The sequence below is a fragment of the Oryzias latipes genome, chromosome 1 (genome assembly GCF_002234675.1).
Source record: "Oryzias latipes chromosome 1, ASM223467v1".
Classification (NCBI taxonomy): Eukaryota; Metazoa; Chordata; class Actinopteri; order Beloniformes; family Adrianichthyidae; genus Oryzias; species Oryzias latipes.
The window spans coordinates 21634921-21657063 of NC_019859.2; the positions used below are offsets into that span (position 1 = coordinate 21634921).

A 22143-nucleotide genomic window follows, 5' to 3' on the forward strand; every position below is an offset into this window, starting at 1 on the left:
GGGAAGTCATGGTACTCAGAGAAAAGCCACGTATGCATGAGGAGAACATGGAAACTGCACAAAAAGGACCCAGCAGGGTTTTGAACTGGACCCTTCTCAATGTGAGGCACAAGTGCTAACCCCTCTGCCACTGTGCAGCCATTGACTGTGCATCATAGACAGAGGCGGACGTACCATTAACCCTTGTGCTATCCTAGGCACTTTAACGTTGGGAGTTGGGTCATCTAGACCCACTAGACAGTGCTCTGAACCTTTTTTCTTCAATGATTTGTGATCTTCACTGGTGTCCATGGATTACATGAAATCTTTCCATCTTTATCCACCTTTGTCATGGTAGGGAGAACACGTCAATGTAAGGGCGGGGTCATCTGAGATAGCACAAGGGTTAAGAAAGGTAAGCGATCGCCTGGGGCCCACAACACTCCAGGGGCCCTGAGCTGAACACTGCATAAAAGTGTCTAAAATAAATTTTACACCCCTCATTATTTAACTCTGTCATAAAATAGCACCCGAAATCACCAAACTAGCATGAGTATTTTGTCCTCCCCTGTCCTTATGCAGCAATAGTATATTCCAGTCAACAGCAAGTCGTGACACTTTAGCGAGCAGAGGCAGCATTACCAGATTTGGCGGTTTTCAGCCCAGTAGGATGGTTTTTATACTGACTTTGCAGGCAAAACTGTTTTACGTGGATGAACATAATTTGGGCGGGTTTAGGATTGGTACAGGAGCTTTTACTACCTGTCATCTTCCTCACCTGCCAGCATGAGATGTAAAGTCTACTGATAATAAAATAAATGTGCTCACTAACCTGTTCCATAAATGCAATTTATAGGTTTTATTGTAATCATTTTTATCCGCAAAATTGCATTATTTAGCACATTTCCACTTTAATTCCACTTTAATGCAGACCTTCCAGGATGCAAGGTCTGCCATTCAATCCCATGTGAAGTCAGGTTGATTGTCCCTTCAGTTTACTCAGTGTGTGCTAATGTAAAGCTTAAGAACTTTCTTTTCTACATTCTAGACATTTTTATCCATGTCCTCCCTTTCTAGTTGATGTATTTTCTGTTTGTCGTTTATTTAGTGTACAGATTTTTACATGAAGCTGCGCTGAGAAGACAGACTGAGGCACAAAAAGAATTTTGTTAATGTTAAAACAATATATCATTTTCCACTTTTGTATATGATATATTAATAAGTTAAACTAGAAACTCATATGGTGTGTAATTATTTATGTTATGTTGTTTTCTTCACATTCCTGTTTTATCTTTTTTCTTTTGATTGTTCTCAATATTGGTGGTTATTAGTAAAGTTCAATAGGAGTCCATTATGTCATGATTTTCTCAGACAGCTTTTCTCGGACGGACTGCAAAAATGGTGGATGTAGAATCATTAAAAATGTGCTGAAGTTGGACTTTTAATCAAATCAGCAAGTAATAAATAATGGACTATTAATTACTGCTAATTGATTACTGATTAAGATTTTGAGTGCTTTTTGTTGTTGTGTCTGGTAGTCTTTAGATGAGTTATAGGCTGGAAAACCATGACTGTCTATCTAAAAAGAGGAGAAGCCTAGAGAAAGTAAGGCATTTGTTGCCATACTTCCAAAAGTGCTGGATAATAGATAAAGTGGGGAAAACAAGAACAGAATAAAAAACAGAATATCACTATTTGTTCCTTCTAGGAAGTTAGAGACTAACAAATTAGTGCATTTAATAAATGTAATGTCTTTCCAAGTAAAAATAGTGTATATAAAATAACATATGTTAGTTTAAAGTTTTTAAAGTCTTATCAAAACAGTTGGATTCTTGGCATTGATGTTGTCTAAAAGTGGAGAGGGTAAAGAAGTTATTCAACAATTTACCCTATAGGTAAGGATTCTTGGGAAAAAAAAAAATAAAATTAGGGGGCCCCATGTTATTGTTCGCCCGGTCCCCCTGAACTACTTAGTCCGCCACTGTTCACAGAGCAGTTTAAAAATCTATTTTTGTCTTTTTGATTATTGCTGTTTTCTTACACATGTTGATGTGATTGCTTATTTCATTAAAGATCTTAAAATATATACAGCAGTTTTTTTTTTTAAATATTAACATCTTGTTAATTTTTTTATTGCGGGATAGGAGGAAGGTAATTGTTCAGTCATATTATTGGTTTCATTTGTTTATTGCATAAATTTGCTACTTTTAAGGAACATATTAGTGGGTGTTTTTTTCAAAACAATTTTAGGACCACACATGTACCAAGTTTGTAATCATTCATTTTTTGAACAGTAATCTCCTCTTGAAACAAAAAAACCCCACATATATTCTGTAGGGATTTGGGGGGCGCCGTTCACTACAATCTTGGTGCAAATTTTCATTTCCACCCGCCCCCTTTTTTTGGGTTTATCCAATCAAAGAAAATGGAGCAAAAGTCTCGACCAATCAGCATCGACGGATGATAGTGAATGGAAATTTTTCTTTAGGAGTTTGAAACACGCTAAAGTAGTCTTCAAGAAGGAAAAAGTCAGTGATGTACTTGCTATATAAGTTTAAAAAAATGTATTAAAACGCTTAAACATTACCCAATTGCCTGCAGGAAAGAGTGCGCGAGCCGTGGCTATTTGAGTATAAGAGCCATCTCTCTCCCTCAAGTCTGCGTCGAGGAGAGGAGGGTGGCAGGTGTTTAGCTGAGGGAGACGTCGGCACAGTGGGCTCTCTTTGGCCGTAACAGGGAGCCCGAGACAGGAGAAGCAAGCGAGAACGTGACTTATCTCGGAGGGAAAACTCCAGTAAGTAAAGCGGGCAACTATACGGCATGTTTTTGACGCATTTGAGTGAGTGCTGGTAGCTTTTCACGACCGATAAAGACTCCGAACAAATGCGAGAGGCTCTTGTGTCGCAGCGGCAGAGTAATAACACTGTTGCACGTAGCGTCTATTCTCCCCGTTAGAAAAAACACACTCAAACAGCTTTTTTTTTGTCCTGAGCAGTGAAACCAAGCCAAGGCGGAAAACTGGCAGAAATAGTTGTAGTTTGAGGTTGCATGTATTACCTGTTGTGTGGTTAATTATTCGAGCTCGCGCGCATCACGGAGCGACTAGTAGTTAGTAGTTAGCTTGACTGGACTCTTCGGAGGGAGTCCCCAAGCTGGAAGTTGCTGCGACTCCCACAGAAAACGTGGAGTTAAAAGTTAAACTGGAATGGCAAGCAACACAAGTTTGAGCCCTGGATAACTGTCTGAATCCGCCGTAGCTTCTACGTCGCTGCTGGAGGACTCGAGGGTGCACTTCCCACACTTAGCAGACTAAATCCGGGGGTATTTAGAGCTGATTATTGGATGGACTCTACCTTTTTTTAAATATATTATATTGAGGGTGTACAATTAATTTTTGAATCGCCTCTACGAGTAGTGACCAAAGCGAATCACAGGACAAATCCCCGCTGAAGACATCACAACAAACAACCGTGGATTGGAGGTGGATAAGCCGATCAGTAAAACACACTCAAATGTATTAATTTTTTTCCTCTCGGATCAACTTCAATGAAAAATCACAGATCTGTGAAGCAGACTCTGGAGCTGCAGTTGTGAATTTCGTCTCCCCCGCTCACTGAAGCTGCACCACAAAAGGGAAAGTAGTACTCAGTCTTTCTCCTGCCTCTCACTGCTCTACTGCCCGCCGAGTTTTGGACGTTGGAGCCGGGCGGTGAGACTCAAAGAGCCCGGCAGAAGCAGCTATTTTTTTTTTTTTTACTCCTGGAACTCCTGCTTTCCTGTTCTTCGGTGCTGAGGACGGTACTCCCTTCCCGCACGAGACACAGGGACAGTTGCAGGCGGAGATCTACCGGCGGACGCTACCCGCTGGATGAAGCCGCGAGGTACCCAGAAAGATTCCCGCGTGCGCGCGGAGGAAGCAGCCGCGCGGAACACGCACGTGAGGATGAGCTCCGGGACGGCCCGTAGCGGGAGCCGGCGTCTGCTTCTCCACCTCCTGCTTCTTCTCGGCAGCTGCTGCCACATGTTGCACGGTCAAGGTAAGAGCGGAACTCCCAGCATGCATAGGCCAACATTTCAAGATTCAAAGTGAATTCATAACGTTTATTTTAGGGTAAAAAAACGTGTCATAAACAGGTTATTGCACAGATTTGAAAGCAGGATAAAAAGAACGTATTGGAGTCACAGTTTTCTCCATGAATATTTTTTTGTATTGAATCTTATTTCCTTAAATGAAAGATGTCAATGCAGATCAAAGAAAGAGATTTACCTTGAGTTATGTTAAATTAAACCATTTGAGTTGTTGGTAAAGCATAAATTCAAATTATGAGGATGTGTTAGTGTGTTGCTGTCGTTCTGTGGGTGTCTGTTCAGTTTTTAGGCTCTTTTAATCCTCTTCTTAATCAGTGACCTGCTTAAATGTGGCTGTTGATTTGACACCAAAGCATGCACAGTTTGACACATTTCATTTCAGTTACACCTCATTTGTTCAGGGACTGCTGTTGTGTTGACAGGTGCCTGTGTTACATGTTATGGAAAGTGATGTAGACTATATGGCTCATACAAGAAATAGTGAATTTCTCTTAGACATAAACTGCTTTGTTGCTGGAATGAACTTAAGCTGTGTCTTTGTGGCTGTTTCAATGCCTGTGTGTGTCTATATGTGTGTGTCTCTGTGTGTGTCTCAGGGGAGCATATGTGAATGGCAAAACAAAAGCTCAGAATAGGTCAGACTGGGTGTTGACACACACTTTTCTGTGGGTCACAGATGGCGTGGTGGGGTGAAAGTGAAGCTGAGACATTTTGGGGGTGGGAGTAAGAGAGCGAGAGAGAGAGAGAGGGGGGGGGGGTGTCTGAGGAATGTGTGTGCATCTATGTGTGAAGAGAAGTGGGGGAGTGTTGTTGTGGAAGGCATGGGTTACATGTATGCTCCTAAAGTGCAGAGGGAACCTATAACCAGAACGTCTAGGGGCGGAGTAATGCGAGTGAACGCACATTCGCAGGACCACTTCCAATGAAAAGTCTGTGTAAACATGGCTACATGCGTGTTTTAGGCTTCCACGTTCAGAACTCCCCCATTCACTCATCGCAAGATCTTAGATTTAGTCTAAGGGTCTATTAGGGTTGCCATCGTGATGGCTGACTGACATCACGATGAAGAGACACCATTGGATGCCACGCCCCCGCCACGCTGCGAGTTGACACGTAAGCCACGGTTACACGTGCAAAATATCTTGATTGGATCAATGGTCGGATTAGAATCCAACCATGTACAGGGGCCCAGAAAATCTTTTTCCGATTATAACAAACGTTCACATGGGTCACACTTTCGGTCGGAATAAATCATTCACACATGCGCAGGAGTCTTTGAAATACCGGAAGAAGAAATGAGTTCCGCTGTAAACAAGCCAAGGTGCCACATCCATAGATATGTGGCAGCTCGGTTATATATGAGATGATCTTCGAAACGTGCTTTTATTAATGTTATGGTTATTATGAAGCGCCTGTTCGCTCATCATTTTAATTTTAATCCATGTGGTCAGTGCTTTTTTTGTGAAAGAACGGAGCCGGAAGAAGCCAGGGTTAGGAGGCTAACACGCACTAACAACATTTAGCCTTTGATGATCATAAAATCCATGTGGGAAATGCTGCAATCTGCATCTTGGCTGCACGTAAATATGTGGGAATAACATCAGCCTTTATTTTGTCGGGACAGGACTGGAAACACAAATCCAAGTGATTGTTTGAACAGTTTCTAAGGACTGAGCGACATTTCTGCTTTGAAAAGCTCAAACACCGCCCCAAAGCCGGTGTGTGAGCTGGCGGTCGGAGCTCTGCCCGGACACACACTTTTACCGGGAGATCCAGTTCTCCTGAGTTTGGTAGCTTGTTCACTTAGAGCTGCGGGACGGATTGCAGTCCATTGTCTCCCACACATAGCGCACATGTAACAAAGCATCCTCCCTTCCCCTCAAACACAAAGCTAAAGGTCCGGCTGCTTTGCTCGGAGACACGGTCGCTCGGTCCACGCAAAATGCTCGGCTAATGAACGCGCTTTGAAAGTTGAACCCTTTGAATTTTGACCAATCAGGGATTTGGTAGTGATGGATGGATAGTGTCCTTTCTAATTCATGGAAGTTTGAAAATTGGGGGAGAATTTCATAATTGCAGGTTGTACCTGTCTAGAATTCTTTGACTCCTAACCTTTCACATATCAGAATAGAGCTGTTAAAGACAAAGCCTGCAGCAAGATTAGCAAGATTTGCACCACTTTGATATTTCACATTTACCTTGTTCCAACTGTAGGGGGCAGACATGTGTCAGCAAAAAAAAGAAAAATGAAAAAGAAGCCCCTCCCTGCTTTCCAGAGTGAACATCATGGACTATATGCGCACTTTTGAACGCATGTCATATGCCTGGTGTCTCAGTTGCTCAAGAGTCAAGAGTGTGTGGACTGCAGGAGAGGTGGATGATAGGGCTGCAGGGGTGTGTGTGTGTGTGTGTGTGTGTGGGGGGGGGGGGGTAAGGTTTTGAGGAAAACGTGGTGCATCACGCCTTTCAATCAGACTGCTGCACCATGCAGCGTAATCGATGATGGCGACACTTTGACAACATTCTGCATGTCAAAAGTTGCTTTTTTCCCCATCATGTCACATGCGTTGTTCCCTCCCCTCCCTTCTCTCCCCACCTCTTGATCTCCTTGATCCTCAGGCTGCAGAGTCGGCTTCTTCAAACCTCCCATTAATGTCTCCCTGCTAACACCCAAGCAGCCACACCCCCACCTTTCCCACCACCAAGCCCACCAGCTCTTCCCAGCTGTCTTGGTAAAGAGATGGAGAAGGGAGGGGGGGGATTCAAAATGAGGGAAATGGGATTCAGGACAAGGCTGGTTGTGGTGACACTGGGGTGGGATTATTGATTCGAAAAACTGTGCCAGGTGGCCAATCGAAGGGTCCGGATTTTCCGAGCTCCGACCCCTCCATCTAGAATTTATTTCAGGATGAAAAGACTGAAATTCATGAGGCAAGTTTGATCCTCCTGATCTTTTTCTGCTTTCTGTGTCCCTCTTACCCCCCCCCCCCCTCCCCAACCCTCTCTGCTTCGTTCACTCCCTATTTTTTTTCTCATGCAGTCAATCGATGCCCACACCCCTCCCCATAAATGCGAGGGTTTATATGAGCCAACTCTCGTCTCCAGGAGCACATTTAAATAAGCTCATCGATCTTTCATTTTAGAGTTTAAGTGACGGCAGCATTTTACTGTCTCCTCCCCCCTCCCTTACCCTTCTCCCACGTTTCATGTGCTCACCTCCCTGCCAACCCTTCTTTATTCATAACTTCTCTCTTGGCTCACCCAGTGCGTCCATGTCACTGAGTGGGTTCTGCTCCACAGCTGGTTGACTTATTCGCACTTCCAGCATTGGTTGCAGACTGCTTCTTTCCTTAAACTTTACGTTCTAAGTGAAGTCAAGGACGAGACACAGTCAGTGTATTTCAAAATGTCACTCCACATCGCTGAAAGACACTGTTTGAAATGCACCACTGTCTTAAGGATTGCAGCTAGAATATAAAAAAAAAAGTTGAAAAAATGTGTTTTGTCTTAGTGACCACGCATTTGTGCCGGGGTTGTTACTAACAGATATTTCAGCAATTGACTAATGTACTGGTCAGAATATTTTAACAGCATCCCTTTTGATTTATTTGTTGTTTAAAAAAATATATACTTTAAATTTCACCCTAAATCCATCAGGAAGGCTGCAGCAGCAAAGATATTGTTTCAATACTTGTTTTCCATTGAAAAAAAGTGATCCTGACAAAACATTATTAAAACATTTTTTACTTCATATTTGGTCTCATTTTAAATGTGAGTGAGTGTGTCTACATATTTACTTCTGCTCCACTACAGACCATTAGACATGTAACCTAAAGTGGGATTTAAAGCTCCTGCCGTGTACAGTAAAGTTGCATTTAAAACTCTGTGTAACCCTTGTGCTATCCTTAGCACTTTAACATTGGGAGTTGGGTCATCTAGACCCCACAAGACAGTGCACTAAACCTTTTTTCTTCAATGATTTTTGATCTTCACTGGTGTCCATGGATTACATGAAATATTTCCACCTTTATCCACATTTGTCATGGTAGGGAGAACACGTCAATGTAAGGACCCCATAGGATAGCACAAAGGATACATCTGTATATATATATATATATATATATATATATATATATATATATATATATATATATATATATATATAGGTAGATCTTTTGGAGCTTGTTGTCTCAAAAGTAGCTCACATACTGGAAAAAAAGTGTGAGCACCCCTACTTTAGAGGGTAAAAGACTGAATTAGCACGGTTAGATTCCCACATTTTTTAAGGTTAAGGAAAAATTACAACTCAAAGGCTTTAAAGATCCACTTTGATCATCTTTTGATCTATTTTAAAAGTGTTCCCAGTGGTCTTTTAATCATGATTACAATGATTTAAGTCAACTTTTAAAAAATGTGTTGTTTCTAGTAGGGTTGTGCCGATGGACGATGGTATCGTCCATCGTGATGGTTGACTGACATCCCGATGGAGAGACACCATCGTGATGCTACGCCCCCGCCAAGGTGCGACTCGACCCTATAAGCCGCGGTTACATGTGCAAAATATCTTGATGGGATCAATGGTCGGATTAGAATCCAACCGTGTACATGGGCCCAGAAAAACTTTTTCACATTATAAAAAACATTCACATGGGTCACACTTTCGGTCGGAATAAATCATTCGCACATGCGCAGCAGTGTTTTTAAAAACCAGAAGCGAAACTTAGTTCCGCCTAGCGGCTACATACATAGATACGTCAGCTCGGTATTATACAAGATGATCTCCTAAACGTGCTTTCATTAATGTTACGGTTCTTATGAAGCGCCTGTTCGCTCATCATTTTAATCCGTGTGGTCAGTGCTTTTTCTGTTGAAAAACTGAGCCGGAAGCCAGGATTAGCAGTATGCTAACACGGGCTAACAACATTAGCATGAACATAAATCCATGCGTGAAACGCTGCAATCTGCATGTTGGCTGCACCTAAATATGTGGGAATAACATCAGCCTTTATTTTTGTCGGGACACGACTGGATACACAAATGTTTGAACGGTTTATAAGGACTGAGCGGCCTTTCTGCTTCGAAGCTTACACACTGCGTTAGCTAGCGCTCCGTGCTCTGCCCCAACACACACTTTTACCGGGAGACCGGCTTCTCCTAAATTCCGGTTGCTCGTTCACGGAAAGCTGCGGGACGGATCACAGTCCTAAGTCTCCCACACGTAACAAAGCATCCTTACTTCCCCTAAAACACAAAACTGTAAGTCCGTCTGCTCTGCCAGAGACACGGTCGCTCGCTCCACCGGTCTAATCAAACGCAGGACCGGACCACTTCTTTTTTATTTTGTTTATTTGATTTTTCAAATAAGTCTAAACTTCCCTCAGTTTAGACTGGATCATCGCGGATGAGTCATTATTTGGGAAATAAAATAAATAAAGTAAAATGACGAATGGCAATTATATATATAAGAACGAAAAATTAAAAATAGCCCCCCCCCCGGACGATATCATCGTCCATCCCGATGGTTGACTGCAAACATTGATAACTGCCAATTTAGGGGACATCGCCCAAACCTAGTTTCTAGGACATACGTTAGTTTCTGTAGAGCAGCAGTGGTTTATTAGAAATTCGCCTGAGTTGTGGACAGGACCGTTGGAGCAGAGCAATCCCGCCCCCCTTTCCTTCCATTTGGCTTAGAGTTTGGAGCAGGGACCTCTCAGCAAAAAAAACTAAATTTTTTAATCTTCTCCTGCATAACAACAATTTCAATAAAGAAATACAATTCATTAGGATTAATTATTTAAATATATGTCCTCTGTCATCAGAAAAATGCCACAAGAAAATGTAACTAGTACAAGAGAATACTGCCATAAGAATGTTGACCTAGTTTGTAATGACAGATCACCACTGCAATAAGAATCAAATCAATCAGTCTGCAATTAGATTGGATTTGATGCATGCCGTTGGCTTCCTTTGTCTATAGCTTAGTGTTGATTGGGCCACTGGGCGCTCATATGGGGAAACGAGGATGCAGATACATCTGAATGGTGGTCTGTCAACCAGGAACGTTTTCGCATTTAATGCCAAACCTTAAATCAAATCAACTGGAATGAGGCTGTACGCATGCACAAGTGCACACTGGGGCTCACATCCACCCTGAAGTTTTTACTCGCTCATCAGTGTCACACATTTGAAGCGGATGTGGAAATTAGTTTAACCATGCTGTAATATGGAGGGGATAAATTAGAAACCTCATCTAAGTGATTATCACTGTCCAGCTGCACGGCCCTGTAATGACTTCCACCTCCCTCATGCGTGTTTCCAAACTCAGAGCTTATAGCTTATTAAAATAAAAGTCTGAAGTAGTTTGCACAGGAGCCCGTCTGTCAAAGAAAACATTTCATTACTTTGTCCTTTGATCTGGTTTTTGGGGATTATTGTTTTTTGGTGCTTTTTTTGCCTCTCCTGTCACTACTCATTTCAGCCAACAAAGCTACAAAGGAAGAAGCTGTAGTAACTGTTGTTGAGTTGGAAACAACCCAACCGAATGGAGGACTCCCTTTTTTGGCATTCCCTGCCAAACTGAATTTGCTGCACTATCATAGCCTCAAAAAAATTTACGATAAGAAAAGATTCTAATAATTCAGGCCTGTTGTTCTGACAAGTAATGATCTCTTATAAACAATATTTGGGATTTTTGGTGATCATTTGCAATTATTCATTTAACTATTTTGCAACAAATTTAGTCCAAAATGACTTACAAGTGAGGAACGGAGCAAGCAAAACCAACGCATTGGGATATGAAAGATTTTAAAGTGCATGGGAAGCTGCAGAAGTGTCAACACTTAATTTTTATTTGTTGGGAGCTTACATGCACAGCTGTGTGGTTCCTTACACCAACATGAGATCAGGGTGTTCAGATTAAGCTTTTTTGCTGTGGGGTAATGGGACCAGTGAAGAGCGGTAGGTGTAGGATGGTGTTGTTGGTTTAATCACTTTGTAGATGACTATCAGGGGTTTGAATCTAATGCGGGCAGCTTCAGGAATGTTATCTGTCATTCTGCCTGGGATGGGAAATGGGCTTCAGATCTAAACATGACTAATATCCTGCACACCAGCTCTCTACCTCAGCTAAGTGTTTGGCCTTTCTGGATGCCTGAGACAGCATTACTAAGGTGACACAACATAAGTTCTTATTTAACTAGTGGCTATGGGTAAATAAAGGTATATTTAGTTGTACATGGATTCTTATGATTAATGAATGAGAGAATACAGATTTGGGGAAAAAATTATAGATTCAAATGGGCGAGACATCTAATTATTCATGTGTTTGGCTCAGATTAAAAAATGTCAAATTTTTATGACCGTCTAAAAAGTCCAAAACCGTTTTTTTTTCCAAACAAACCTAGTCCACTTCAAACTATGATTCTGAACTGGGAGCACATGCGTTTTTTTTTTTGCAATGCCACCTTAGTCAAGTCTATTTATCTGACTTACACTGCCGTGCGACATCCATCACAAATCTGCCCTGGAGAAAAACTTTATTGACAATAACTGTAAAGGATGCTATGAGCCGTTTTCATGTTTGCTGGACTTTATTATCACACATATCAAGAGCACACCCATCCACACACAGTGCAATACTCCCATATCCAGACTGTGCGTTGTTACTCCCATGACCCCAAATGACCCCAGATGCAACAGATGTTTTTACACTATTATACATAAAAAAACATGAACGTTAGCACGCCAAAAGTTTTTTTGTGTGTAGAAAAACTGTAAAATATCTGTGAAAGAAGGATGCATTTAAAAATGAATATTGTTTCACATGTAAGATGTGTGTGACACTCAGCTTTATTTGCTGTTTGTATGTTTTTAGCAAACAGGTCCCTCCCCCAAAAATGGAAATTGTTATGAAGTTTGTTTAACAGTTAATTTTTTATTAATACACATTTAAAAAATATATTTCATTTTTATTAATTTTGAAATCAGAACAGTAAAAATTGCACAACGTCTGAGACCTGTGGTCTAGAAAAAAACAGTGTAAAAATGTTTTGTGACTTGTTTGCAGCATGGTCAAATTCCATGCCTTTCTTTGCAGTAGCCTACAGGGTTAATGGCTCTATTTTCTGTAAAAGACTTGTGTTGACATAAGTGTTTTAAATGAGAGCAGAAAGCAGAATATTACAAAAGTGATCCTCAAGGACAATAATGTGCATTCATATCTGCTATAGTATAAGAAATGAATGGGCAGATTATGGAAAATGACAGTTCTCATTCTTCATCATAGCTGCTTTTTGTAGCTTTAAACATACACTTGTTCTTGGCTTAAAAACAAGATTTTCACATTACAGTTATGTAGACTTCAGTAGAGACTTCTGTTGCTCAAAAAGAAATTGAAATGTTAGGGAGAAAAAAATGGACAAATGTTTTTTCTAATCTTTATGTAAAGGGTCTGCATGACAGAAGTCAAGTTAATTCAGTCCAAACCCACTTTATGACGCATGGTTAATCAGGGCTCGACATAGCCATTTGTCCGCTGGCCCAGTCCTGTTTTTCAAGCAGTACGGACCACAAGACTTTATTTTTTACTTGTCCGCTCGGGCCACTAAAATATCTAACGGTTAATACATTTTTCACCTTTTTCAATAAAGTATATTTTGCGAAAACGTGTAGATTTACCTCGTCTTTATAATTCACTTTTTCTGCTAGTCCTGTGTTCAGACTTCAAGGGTTTCTATGGGAAACCTTTTATCACTCTTCTCCTCCTCTCCCGCCTGCGCGCGCGGCTGTCGCTGCCGAGCACCACGCGGCACGCGCTCACTTTACTTTTTTTTTCAAACTTTATTGAATATAACAATTCAATACTAAACAATGTTAAACAGCAAGAACGAAGGAACAAGCCAGTGGGTTATTATTACATTTTAGGCAGATATATTTAAACTGACACACATATCAGCGCGCCCCCTGGTGGTTTTTCACCGCGATGATCATAAATCCAACACCGTCACTGAAGAGACACTGAAGCATGTCAGAGATGTGGAAGACATGGCAGGAATAGATAGGAATGTGTTAGATGGAGTGACGGGTGGAATTAGTAGTATGGACAGCAAGATATTTAATGAATGCATTGAAGATGAAACTGTATGCACTAAGCTTTAAGCTGAATGTTAAAGAATCAAAGGCAACTCCAAATACCTGAATCTCAGACTCAAATGGAGTATAATGTCAAACTACTTAATTTTCTTTTTCTTTACAACACTGTAAGCAGTAAGTATTTCTAGTTAGCCGAATGATCTCAGTAATTTAATTTTATTTAATTTTTCAATTATTTAATTTAATTAAGTAACTAAAGTAGGGCTGGGCGATATGGCCTAAAAATAAAATCTCCGATACAACACCGCTTGTATCGTTGTGTCGTGACAGCGATGCTTTTGTCAGTTTACCTTGTTGCATTTTCAAAAGTGCAGAATAAAATGTGACACTGAATTTCAAACGGCACATTGTAATTTTTGCATCTATTATTAAAGTATTTATTAATAGTACTGTCGTGACAGCGATGCTTTTGTCAGTTTACCTTGTTGCATTTTCAAAAGTGCAGAATAAAATGTGACACTGAATTTCAAACAGCACATTGTAATTTTTGCATCTATTATTAAAGTATTTATTAATAGTAATACAGTGGAAATTAGTAGATTTGGTTAGCATGTTGATTTACGGTATGCGCCCCTAAATTTTCTGGTTGTGCCCCTAAAATTTTCAGTTGGGGGCCACTGTGCTCCTAGTGAAAAAAGTTAGTCTGGAGCCCTGGGCAGCATGAAAACTTCTTAACTAGTGTTACCTACTTCACTGCAGTGCTCTCTTCAAAACATCTGAAACAGACTAGAGCAGATTTAAGTTTGATATGCTCTATTTTCAGTAATTGAAAAGTGTATAAATAAGTGCTAGATGTCACCAGAATGCACCAAATTTCCCCATATTAAAATTTTCCGGGGGGGCATGCCCCCGGACCCCCCTAAAGTTGCAAGCACATGCGGAGCTGTGTGCAGTGTCGGGCCAGTAACTTTCAGGCAGGGCCAGTAACTTTCAAAACCTACTGGCCCTGTGGGCCAGTGCAAATTTCTGGGCTATGTCAACCCCTGTTAATGCTCCAGGTTTTTCTCTTAAAAGATCAAATAAATTCTCATTTCTCATTTTTTTTAAGTTGATACTCATTTTGCATTTTTACTCAAACTCAAACTCAAACTTTATTTATTTATATAGCGCCTTTCATTTTGGTTAAAAACACAAAGCGCTTAACATAAAAACAGATAAAACAGTCATAAAAAATGAAAGTTGTTCAAAACAGAAAACAAAGGACAATCCCACAAAGAAGGTACCCCTCCCTCACCACCCCCCGCCCCCATCCCCACCCACCCAGTTACCCCAGTAGAACAGTGAACAGAAACAAATAACTGCAGTTGAAGAAGGTCTGGCTTGGTACACATGGATTGCCACTCTTGTGGCCCCAAAAAGTAAACTTTTTCTGTATTTTTCACAAAAAAATGTACACTTAAAAGCCCTAATAAAAAAAATAAACATTTGGAGCGTTTTATTTATGAATAATTTCTGGTTGTGCTTACAGACGTCGATGACATTTTGAGAGGTACACAGTTCTGTTAAAATAACATTTTGCTGCCAGAGAATTCTAGATGAAAGAATCCATGGTTCACAAGTGTAGGAAGCTGGAAAACGAACTCTGACAAGTCAAGAAGACACAGTTGAGTTTCTGCGGAAACAAGGCGAGATGGCCCGAGTTGGAAGACCGACTCGAGCGATGTACTAATGATCAGAGAACAGCTGGGAGAAGCGTCTCCACAGTGACCATTCGACTGAAGGCAGTAACATTTGCAGGGGAAATAAAAATTGAACATTTCAAGGAGGTCCGTCTTGGTGCTTTCGTTTTATGAAACGGTGGCATCTTTCCATATGGGCAAGGACTACGGTGACGCAGCCACTTCCAGCGGATTACAATAAAAGCTGTCCATCTTCTGCTCCATTTACAAAGACTAAAAGGAGTGCAAGATGGACAGCTTTTTATTATAATCCGCTGGAAGTGGCTGCGCCACCGTTGCTGCGCCACCGTTGCTACGCGCCTGGAGCAGCCACCAGTCTTAGTAAAAGTTAGTCTTTTACTAAGACTGGGAGGCAGCGCCGGGCGAGGTGTACCACAATTTATGAATGGATTGTTGATTTTTGGGCTAACGTGTCTGCTTTCTTCGAGCTTTCGCGTCGGCCGGCATCATTCATGAGGAGCCGCACGGCAATGACGGACTCTGACAATGACGAAAGGGAACCTGGCGTGTTTGATAGAAAATTAGCCGGATACAGAAGATGAGGACTTTCATGGATTTTTTAGATGCTGATTGATGACTGAAGAAAAAAAAAAATCACAACCAACTCAGGTTTTGCTCCTGCTGCCTTTTTTAAAACACACACTATCATGCGTGTTTAACCGGTATGTTTTAACGTGCCCGTGCCCTAAAACCTGGTGCACTTTTTGTATGTGCTAAATACAGAAAAATCACCCATAATTGAAACTGTGCCTTATAATCCAATGTGCCCTATGGTCGGTAGTTAACGGCAGTAAACCCAATAGGGTGTACTTCAAAAGATAATTTCCAATATATACAATATCTAAATATGTTTATTTCACTGCTGCGGGACAAACTAAGCAAGTTAATAAAACAAAAAAGCGTATACCTCATTAAATATTTTAGGTCTACAAATACACTTCTATACGTCCAAATATGACAACTCATAATGACAGGAAGAACCTCAACTAAAAGGGTATAACTAAAAGGGTATTTGCTGGTAAAACCATATTATTGAGTCTTTAAAAAAAAAAAAAAGCTTCAGCACTAAGCATTAATCTTCAAATTAAGAAAAATCTAAAAAAGAACTTTTCCCAGCAAACTCACTGCAGGTTGTCATTGCTATATTGCTACAGCTGGGCTAGTTATGAGCCAACAAAGCAGCTGACAAAAGCGACAACAATCCTTTGATGTTTTCTGGTAAAATTGTGTATTCCAGCTCAAAAAAAAAACTGCTTAGAGGTCTTCTGGCATCCCTCTTCTATGTCATCAAACTGCAGCTAGTATGCTTTCTGCAGATTTCAGGAGCAACAGAACAAGCAAGTATCAAATGGCAAAAATAACAAAGCTCGCATGGATATTTTTATAAATCTGATCAAAATTCCTATCACACCTTACCTATTTGTAGAAAATAAGTAATAAGTAGGACATTCATCAAAACAATGACTTTTGGGAAGACAGGACAAAATGTGTCTTTCTCCTACCACAAAGTTTAGCTGGTTGAACTTTCAAAGGTCATTCAGTCAACACCAGGTTTGTTAGTAGAGCCCGAGAAACTTGCGTAGCGACGCGTGGATTTTGGTTTTGCTTGTGGGTTTACATAGACCGCTTAAACGCGAGTTGTTGCAGCTGGTGTAAATGTGGCTTAAGGGGGATTTCTCCCATTCCTTTACTTCTTTAAGCATTTTGTTTTTTTGCTCGTTCCCATTTATTGATGCCTCACTAGTTAGACCCATTGAGTAATGGTTTTTGTATTGTGGAAGTTTATATAGAGATCGCTTTACTTCCTAAAACATTGATGTTTGGTACCAGCTTCTGTCTCCTATTGCATGACAAAATCTTAAAGTATTCCTAACCAAAAATATTACAAAAGTTGTGTAAAAAAATTAGCTTAGCTATATCTTCAAAAAGAACAACAACTTCTCCTTAAAAAAGAAACTTAACAATTTTGACAAAGGAGCAAAGTGGGATGTGTTTGTGTTATTTCACCATCTCCCTGTAATACAGTTTTATTTTTGGGTCTTTCTTTGATATGTATAGTCCTACTGTGTTGTTATCCTATTTTGTTTTTTTTCTTTTTACCTCTCACAGTGAACCACAGAAAAACGCTTCACTGCAGACAATGCAGATAGAAGGGAGTTGAATTTATGGCTTTGCTGCTTTTTGTAACATCAAAGTGATCTGTCCTTTTTTTAAAGGTTTTACCACATTTGTTTTGTTTTACTCTACTTAACTGGGACTCTGTCGATGTGCAAGTTAATACCAAGAAAATTAAAATGCAAAGACTGTTTTACTATTTAACCTTGAAAAATATTTTAGTCAGTTTGGAGTCTGCATGTCAAAACCTTATCTTTTGGAGGTTAAGATTATTCTGTTTTTCAGATTATAAGAAATTTGACTGCAGTTCGAAAACATCTTAGAAGAATAAGAAAATTATATACTAAGAATAATAACGGCATCATCTTTTATAAATTCCTAAAATGAATAAAACCACTGTTTCTCACATTTCTTGTATCATGATTTAAAAAATACATTGGGCTAAATCATTTTTAAGACACATCTTCAGCCTGTAAACCTACATCGTCAGTGAAAATACTTCCTCAGTTGGAAAGACATGGTTTTGGTTACTAAGCTTACTTCTATAAGAATCCAGCTAATGTGGCTCACCTAACACATATATGTTCTAAAATTACTTTAATCCAGAAATAAATGACTAAACCTTAACAAAAATCTTAAATTTTTTTAGCAAGTTCAACTAGGAAATATATAGAATGAAACAGAGCAACAATTGGCTATACATGTTATTAAATAAATGTATTTTTGCTGTGTAGTCTGTATAAAATGTTTTGTTTCTTTTGGTTGCTGCCTGTCTTGACATTTGTGCTTTGTGAAAAACACATTTGAAATCCTAAGACTTGTTCCATGAGAAGTGTAATGAATCAAACATAAGACATATCACCATGTCAATGCTGTGTAACAGCTAAATAATATGTCATGTCAAATAAAAAGATCAAAGGGACAAAAAAACAAGTTTTAGTGTTTAGTCCAGCTGTCCCATTAATTCACTGGACATTTTGTGACTGTAATCTTGAGTGACTTTTTCTACTTGAGGTCTTAGGCATTTACTTGTTGCTCCGTCCGAAAAAGAAACTGGACATGCAAAGCAGAAAACTCATTTTTAACTTGTCAAAAATAAACCACAGTTTCAGGGATATTGAAACTTATTTGGTTTGTATTTGTTTCAGTTTTAATAAGAAGCGATTCATATAACAGTTAATCCAGCAGAGGTTGTGACACTGTCATCACACCCTTGACATTTTACTTGTTTCAGTCGCATTAAGATCTTTGAACCCTTAATAGTAATAATCTGCCCAAATTTATGCACAACTAAGAGACTCTTAAAAAGACCACAGACAGCCGTGTGAGGATTAGCCTGTATCCTAAGAGCCACTAATTACATGGCTTCCACATGGACAAAATGGTTTAAAAGCAACTTTTATAAATAGTGCAGGTTGTTTGGTGTGACCTCCAGAGTTATGTCAAACCTAATCCCATGGCATATATAAAACCACATTTCAAGCCGGCCCACAGCTAGTTAGCGCTTCATTTGTTTTTTCTCACCTCCTGGCTGTGTGGAAAAAAATGAACCGTTTATTTGCAAAAGGCACGTCACACAGTGACTAGACACTGGTTTTAGTTGTGTGAACTTTGTGTTTTTGTTTCAGTTTAGACCTGACATGCTTGTCATGTCCTAACTATTGGTGCCTCTTTGACTAAAAGCACAATTTGGTAAAAATATCATGGTCATCACAGCTAAACTATTAGGGCTTCTGTCTTTCCATTTCTCTCACACCTGTGTTATTGGTCCATGCACTTTCATGCATTAGATGAAGGTTTTTTGGCTAAAAATACTGTAATTTGAGCAGAAAATACGTTGATTCAATTTGGTTTATTAGTGTATTTAGCATATTAGGAAAAATAAATAAATACAATTACACAGGGTGCAGGCAGTGGCTATCAAGAGGCTTCAGGTGAATCAATTGGGACCCTTGGATAGTGTTAGAATAATACAAAAATACTTAAAGGAGCCTAAAAATTTTCAAAAACAAATGTTTCTTAGCATCAGAAGAAAAATTGATGTATTTCTGTCGCACAAAAGTCCTCTAAAGTATTGTTGAGACTGTGCTGGTAATGTTTAAAAAAAACACCTCAGTTTATAGTTATGAGTCACAAAAGTATTCCAACTCATTTGAACATATTTCCAAGCACTGAAAATATCAGAGATAACTTCGCCAGAGCTCCTTTCAAGTGCTAAGGCTGTCACTCAATTTAAAAATGTAGATGATATTTAATTCATGACAACATAAAAGGTTAAAAGATTTTGGAAGCTAAAAAACACAGATACCAGGTTCTGCAGTGATGTACCAAAAGCAGACTAGAAAGAGATTTCTTTTGGCAGCCAAACTGCTTAAAATAAAGCAGCATGTGGTTAGAAATTCATCAGAGACACCAACCCCTTCCCTCCTCTAACACCTGGGGAATGCCTTTAAACCTGACAGATCTGATGCCAGCAAAATCTTAGTGAAAGGCTTGAAAACGGTTCCATAAAGTGACTTTTTTTTAAAGTTATTTGAAACATTCTGCTCATAGATTTAACGTCTTGTCTTTTTTCTGTTTTATTTATTCGTTCATTTCCTTGTTCCTGCTTAATTTTACCACTATTGTTTTCTTTTTGTTTAGAAGTTTTTATTTTATTTCTAAAACATTTTTACTTGCTAGGTGATGAATTCAAAGTATTCTGCAGCTTTATGAGGTAAACCTAAATGAATAGGCTCTAATCAACCATTCAATGGCAGTGACTCGGTGCACTTAATTGTGTAGACATTATGGCTGTCACTAACGATTATTTCAGTAGTCGATTAGTCATCGGTTATTGTGTACGTAAAGTGGTGAGTGAAGTTTTTTTACTAAAGGTTACTCAGTCTGTGAGAGGCTTGCGTCATGTATGTATGCTTGGCATGTGGTCCGTTGACAGAAATTAGGTTTTTACATGTGTAGTTCATGAATTTCAATTTCCCCTTATAAAAGATAAAACGTTTTAAGTTCCCAGGTAAGCAATATGCTAGCACAAAAAAAATCCATTATTGGCTCGCAAGCTATAGGGTTCCTGATCCCTGAACTAGATCATTGTCTAAATGTCCCAAAGAAATTGTAAGCAAAAATTGTTTTCATGAACATTGATTTTAAATCCATCCTCTTCAACCATTGACAGAGGTCTCATTCCTTTCAGAAAGACGTTAAGGATGCTCTATGTAAGTGTTGCATCCGTTTCTAGTGTGCACTGGCTCTTCCCCAGTCTACAGTCAATGGTGCAGACCAGAATTTCTGACTTCCGTGTTCAGAACGCCCGTGATCGTGCGTCGCTACACAAGTTTTTAAGTTCGGTCCCAAGCTCTACGTCCCTTTTGGGCGTTCATTGATTGCGTGCTGACAGTTCAACCAGTCGAACATTTCCATGCTGAGTCGCAGCAACCACACTGTGTGTGTGTGTGTGCACTGTGACCAATCTGAGACTTTAATTTAGTAGTGAATGGTGTTCGCTTCAAAACACGGAAGTACCAATCATTGTAAACATGATCACAAAGGATACATTAATAATTGCTGTTTGTGTCGGATTAATATAACACCAAGACAAACGTTCATAGGAACAAATCTGTGAAAACAACGTCTGGAGCAGAATTTCCAGGATTTGCACCGCTTTGACTTTGCGCACTGAGTCTCTTCCTGTTGTAGGTGATGGAAGAGCACTAACAAACACTAAATAGACAAAAGAAGAAGAATCTTCTCCCTGTCGCTACATGCATGTCTGGCGCTTGTCCGATGTGAACACAACTGCTGGATGCATGTCCATTAAGCTAAAATGACAAAATTATAGAAAAGAACAAAAAAAAGTCCCAAAACTGATGCGTCAGCAATACCAAATTAGCGATAAATGCAGGTTGACAGCCGTAGTAGACATGGTCCAGACACCTGCAGATGAGTAAACTGAATTTTTTTTTGTTTTAATTTGAAGGAATCACTTTAATTCCTTATTATTGGTATACAATGTCTCTAACTTTGACAAGTTTTACTAAGTTTTTGCCATCAAGGGGGATATCAATAAGATAGGGTGTATGCCAAAAAAACATCTCTAAGATAAAAACTAAAAAGAAGTTGAGTCTACATTTTTTGTAGACTCAATGTGTTAAAGTTAATACTTTATACAAGTTAAAGTACAAAAAAGGCACCCACAAGCAATGTGTTGTTGGAATAAATTACACCAGTATATTTTCTGCAATATTCTAGTAATCAAACTAGAAATATTTCAGTGACTTTGCCCTTGATTCTGGACAATCTGAACGTTTAAAACATTTTTGCTGAAAAAATAAAATCAAAATTTGCAAAAAGATTTGAAAAAAGAAAGCAAGTTACTGTAAACAAGTTTTCAGGACTGATAGATGGTGTGGAACTCTGTTTTAGTCCACTGGTTTGATCTGTTGTGCATTGGTTTTTTTGTGCAACTTAGTTGTAAAGGGAAGTTATTTAGGTCACTGTTGCCTGCTGCCCAAAAAAATCCAATCTGGCCATACTCGTCTGACCTCTGGCATCAAGGAGACATTTTCGCCCAGAGAACTGCAGCTAATTGGATATTTTTACCTTTTGGAGACATGCTCTGTAAACCCCCGAGATAGTTGTACATCAAAATCGCAGATGATCAGCAGTTTCTGAAATACTCCAACCAGCTCATTGGCTGGCAGCTGCAACTAAGGCCTGGTCAAGGTCAGCCCCAGTGACCTTTCTAATGCTATTTTGAAGTCTGGTTTGAACTTAACTGCCTTTTCTTGGTCACATCTACATGCCTAATTGCACCGAGCTGCTGCCACTAGGTTGGGTGATTAGATATCTATGTCAAAGTTCAGCTAAACTGGTTTAACTAACAACCTTTTTCCATAGATGTGGTGTGAAAAATGTTCACTGACAGCACATTAAGTTCAGCTCCATCCCAGTTCTTTCTAAACCACAAACAAATGTCCGGTTGTTTGTCATTTGTTTTGGGCGCCGTGGCTGAACCGTGACAAGCTCTTTGAAAGGGATTTTTGCATAGTCAATCGCCAGTCACAAACTATTACTGAGGTCATGCTGGGTTGAGTACAAGTGCAGGAGAGTGCACCATAATGAGCAGCAT

The 22143-nt window shown here is 39.6% G+C and overlaps 1 protein-coding gene across 2 annotated transcripts in view; it reads left to right on the top strand.

Annotated features, from left to right (window-relative positions):
- The first annotated feature begins 2534 nt into the window (after positions 1-2534).
- sdk1 (sidekick cell adhesion molecule 1) overlaps positions 2535-22143 on the top strand; it is a 306103-nt gene continuing 286494 nt past the window's right edge. For both annotated transcript variants that reach the window (XM_020704342.2, XM_011477316.3), the window contains exon 1: positions 2535-4016. In XM_020704342.2, coding sequence (XP_020560001.2) covers positions 3848-4016 — 169 coding nt within the window. In that variant the 5' untranslated portion in view covers positions 2535-3847. The remainder of the gene's footprint in view (positions 4017-22143) is intronic.